General features: G+C 37.1%; 1 protein-coding gene across 1 annotated transcript in view; it reads left to right on the forward strand.

Annotated features, from left to right (window-relative positions):
* LOC125043810 (cytokine receptor-like factor 3) overlaps window positions 1–5,000 on the forward strand; it is a 13,783-nt gene that overhangs the window by 1,215 nt on the left and 7,568 nt on the right. Inside the window, exons 2-3 of the mRNA XM_047640118.1 lie at window positions 4,425–4,598; window positions 4,860–4,979. Coding sequence (XP_047496074.1) covers window positions 4,425–4,598; window positions 4,860–4,979 — 294 coding nt within the window. The remainder of the gene's footprint in view (window positions 1–4,424; window positions 4,599–4,859; window positions 4,980–5,000) is intronic.

The raw sequence follows: 5,000 nt of genomic DNA on the forward strand, positions 1-5,000 counted from the left end.
TGAACGGTTCTTTCAGTGATCCTCTTCTTTTATTTGTGGTGTTACTGTTCATGTCTGCAGGTTATTTTAGTTCTCTAATATCATCTTCAATTTGCCTTACCCTATTGCATCATACTGTAAAGATTAACCAAAGTCTGTTTTATGTATGAGATTTTAATAGTGATACGAATGGAGACAAAGTATATGTATATTCTTTAGTAAGGGGCTGCTACTGTGTATTATACAATTTGAATTTAGTTTTAAACTTACGAGATCCATGATTTTCACTTATAATTGCTATATGCATCTTCCCTTTATAGTAGCAGTATTGCTGTCAATAATAATATGAATTAAACTATTGCCATTGAAGTAAAGGTCATACATGAATTTTTGAATTACTGTCATGTGGCAAGCCAATTATTATCATCCAAGGGTCATGTTTGGACTGTGGGCCATGAGTTTGATATCCCTATGAGAGGTGCTAACATTGGCTCTCCCTCTTCATTTTGTGAATGTGTGTCATGAAAGGCCTGTTTACATGAGCAGGCATGAATAGCGGGTACAAGGGTGGCACAAGTAGACATAACATAACAGGGAGGCATCTACTTGATAAACAAATTTTTTCCTTGTTTTCTTTCCTGTGACATAAGGAGCCTGCTGATCATTGACATGCATTTCCCATGGCTCATCTTCCATGAATATACTAGTTGAGGATTTTGTAGACTAGGCACTTGATATAAATGTTCAAAATTTCAGTTTCACTGACACCTGTCAAAAACGTGTATGAAGACATAACTTGACTCTTTAATATTAAAAAAAAAAAATTGCTGTAGAATCAGTCTAGGCATATTATGTGTGACAATGATAAAAAAAATGGAGGAGCAGTATAAAAGTATAAAACTCGTATTTTGAAATAGGGGGGTCTAAACTCATCCAGATCATAGGTTCAGGTTTGAGGGGATGGGGGCTTACCCCTCATAAATACAAAACTAAGGTAAATTTCGATAAGATATTTCAGACTTTTGAATCACATACACTTTTCATTCTTCTCTGATTTTCATCAGACACCTCCCATAAATATTACTGTTAGGTAGAGTTTCCAGATTTATCCTTTTTCCTCTCAAGTGTTTAGGAAACTTTTTCTGTCTGTTATATGTAAGAATAATATATAATTGGCTGAATTACAATAGCTTTTTTGTAACTTTTGATAATCCATGTTGAAAATTTTGTTGGGTACATTCTGGACTTCTTGGTTATAATTAAAATAATGTGCAGGTATACAATTAAGTAAATTTTATTTTCAGCAACATTGGTTATTTGTCATAAGGGAAATATTCTGAAGGATGTCTGTTTTACTCCTCCATATAGTAGACTGATGATCCGTTGATTATGATTTTTTTTGTGCTGAAAAATATGCCTTACCAACATATTTTTCATTATAAAGTATATATGTATGTATATTTTTTTCAACACCATACCATTGATAAAGAAAGTTCTTAACCCTCTATAAATGTTTGAGTACATTGTAGCTTGTGCCTTTATTTCATTGTTATTGTTTGGTAGCTGCAGGTTTTTTCTTTAATTATTATGAATTATCTGCAGAGACTATATTAATATTAAAGTTGAGCTTTTTATGAATATTATATTTGTGTGGTTATTTTTCCTTGTCAAGAAATTTGACATTGATAGGTAGGGGTGGTAGAGTTAGAGTAAATGCCCAGAGTATATTAGATATTTTTTTTCCACTTTGTGCTTCATCAGTGGCCAAATTCCCAGGGACATTCATTTGAAAATGACTGGGAAATTGTGAGGGTTAATCACACTGTTTTGTAAGACTCATTGTTTCTTACAAATTGTGGTTCATCATAGCATATCATTACCACACTTGAAAAATGTTTAGCAGACACCTGTGTCTGCCATTGGTCTTATGCTAAGCGGTGTGGCCTCAGTGCTCTAGCAGGCCAGCTGGCCATTGTCATTTCACTCATGGTAAGAGAAAGCTTGTTAAGCACATTATTGATTTGTTGTGAAGTTGGAACCAGTGCAGCTCTATCTTGTCAGATTATATGTGTTTAATGTATGTTGGTATGGCAAAAGCTTGGTAAAGAATCACTAGTATATTGGGATTTAAACTGTAGCCCATGCATTGTCACTGCAGAAAATTTCCAGTTGATGTGGAGAGTACACAGTCAGTATAATTACAAGAAGAAAGCCTTGTAGCAAAAATAACTGAGGATGTCTTCTAATCATTTCTGCCATACATGCACATGCAATGATAATGAAACTTCTGAAGCTTATACTAAAGATTTACATAATGGTAACCTTTGTCATAGTATGATAGAGCTTGTAAACCTCCTTGCTGTACAGGGTTGTTGGCCTTTGTTGGAGCATAGTGTGTGGAGGCTGCAGTGATCCCTTCATAGTGTGCCACTTTTTGGGAGGATTACAGAGTACAGGAACTTTCAAGTTGAATGATATGACTATAAGAGAAAACAATCCCTGTTTTGAAAGCTTGTGCTAGTGTCTTTTTCAACATTTATTGTATCTATCCTTTATGGCCAAGATATTGTGAACAATTATTACAGAGGAAACATCAATGACATCATAGTCTGATGTGGATTTGACTGATATTTTGTCAGATCTCATTTTTTTTTTTAGATCAGATTTGTTTCACAGATGATGACAGATGTAGTAGGTGAAGCTGAGGGTGCAACATCAAGTTTTGAGTTGAGTCCCACCCTTATGGGCTAGAAAATTCAGAGGATTCAGCAGTGGACAGGGAAGCTAATGGTGCTTGTGGTTCAGCTAAATAGACAGAAAACGGGAAAGAGAGTTGATGGATGATTAATTACAAAAGGGAAAGACGACAAACAATTTTACAGAGAAGTACAAAAGGTGCATGACCGTGTCTCACAGGGGGCAATGTGAACTGTATATACACACATACTTATGTGAATATGCATACTCATATTCTCACTCACATTCACACACACACACACACAGACACACCCACACCCACACCCACACCCACACCCACTCCCACACCCACACCCACACCCACACCCACACCCACACCCACACCCACACCCACACCCCCACACCCCCACACCCACACCCACACCCACACCCACACCCCCACACACACACACACACACACACACACACACACACACACACACACACACACACACACACACCCACACACACACACACACCCACACCCACACCCACACCCACACCCACACCCACACCCACACCCACACCCACACACCTCCACCCCCTGTCTTGCCCGTTTACCCCTTTCTTTGATTTACAAAATTATTTTATGTTATCTTATTTTACTGTTACTAATGTTTATAACATTATAGTAATTATAATGTTTATGATAAAAATAACACCATCGATATTCATAGCACTAGTAAAAATTACATTCTTCCCGCCAGTTTAAATCAAGTAAAGTCGCAAGGTCTACTAATTGACTCCTTTGTGGCTAAGCACTAGCAGAGCCATCTATGTGCAGAGACATTTCACAAAAAATATGAAAAATGAGCACAGCATTTTTCCCATTTTTTATTCATTTTCCCCAGCGGCATTGGGTTAACGAGATCTTGTCCCTGGGGTAGCAAGTCCTTCACTACAGGGCACTCCAGACAATGATGGTGTAGAGTATTGGTTTTGGGAAGATCACACAATTTGCAAGATGAATAATGGGGCATGTCCTCTGCCTGAGAGAGAGAGAGAGAGAGAGAGAGAGAGAGAGAGAGAGAGAGAGAGAGAGAGAGAGAGAGAGAGAGAGAGAGAGAGAGAGAGAGAGAGAGAGAGAGAGAGTGAGTTATCAAGGCTTCTTGTCCATTTTCCCAAATCTGGACTTTGTTGTGTGGTAGCAAAAGTTAACCCAATTTCAACAGTTGACATCTTATCATATCGTGATTAGACTGTTCCTCATGCTGGGGTGATGTCCCATTAATGCAGTCGAGCCTGCATTAACTTGGTAACTCTGCATGCTAATGTGTCGTTTGGCATGGTAGCAGGGGATCCCATCACAAGTGGGTCAAGGGGTGAATTTCATTAAAAAAAATTACGAACCTTATTTTTGATAAAGAAATGAGAATTGTTTCTCGGCTCTTGTCATTACTTTTAACCACTTACTGACAAAGCAAAATCTTAAGTTATGAAGTACTACAAAGGGGGTTCAGGTTCAGATTTATCTTTATAAAGGTTTGGAATAAAGTTTCATACTTTAATTTCTATAACCATGAATAAGTTTGTAATGAGAGCATTTGTTATATGTTAAGATACTGTTAGTTGAGAAAGTACCTGATTCAAGTTTTTTTTATTAATGCTCAATGAATCATGAACTTACCTGCCAATTTTTGTATTTGAGGTTTATCTTCTACTGTATCTGTCATATATTCATATATTCCTATTTATTTTTATCCCACCAGATGGCAGAGGTGGAGGAAAAAGCCAGCAGCACTAGCGAGAGGCTGCGAGAAGAATACAGACGTCACGTGCAGTCGCAGATTTCACATGACTTAGTTGATACCATCTCTATGCTGGAGCAGCACCAGGTAGAACTGTTGCAACTCTGCGACCAGCTCAAACAGGCCAAGAAACAAGTACGTGGATGGAAATGGAAATGGTCTTACCATGATCATGTATAGTTACATATTATGTAACTGTTTTACTTGTTTATTGCAAAGTAGTCTAGCAATTTATTTGATAATGTTAATATGAAAGATACTTGTGCTTATTTCAGTATGTATATATATATATATATATATATATATATATATATATATATATATATATATATAAATATAATGTATTTCTTCTTCTGGTGCAGTGCATTTTATTAAGATATCTGTTTAAATCTGCAGGTAACAGATAGTGCTTCTGATACAAAGGCCACAATTAATGCTGTGTTTGAGGAATTCATCGCAGCTGTCAATGAAACCGTCAATGATCGACGCCAGAAGCTTCTGGGCGAGGTGCAGCAAGTAGGTTTAATGTCTGAGGTT

The sequence above is a fragment of the Penaeus chinensis genome, chromosome 34 (assembly GCF_019202785.1).
Source record: "Penaeus chinensis breed Huanghai No. 1 chromosome 34, ASM1920278v2, whole genome shotgun sequence".
Taxonomy (NCBI): Eukaryota; Metazoa; Arthropoda; class Malacostraca; order Decapoda; family Penaeidae; genus Penaeus; species Penaeus chinensis.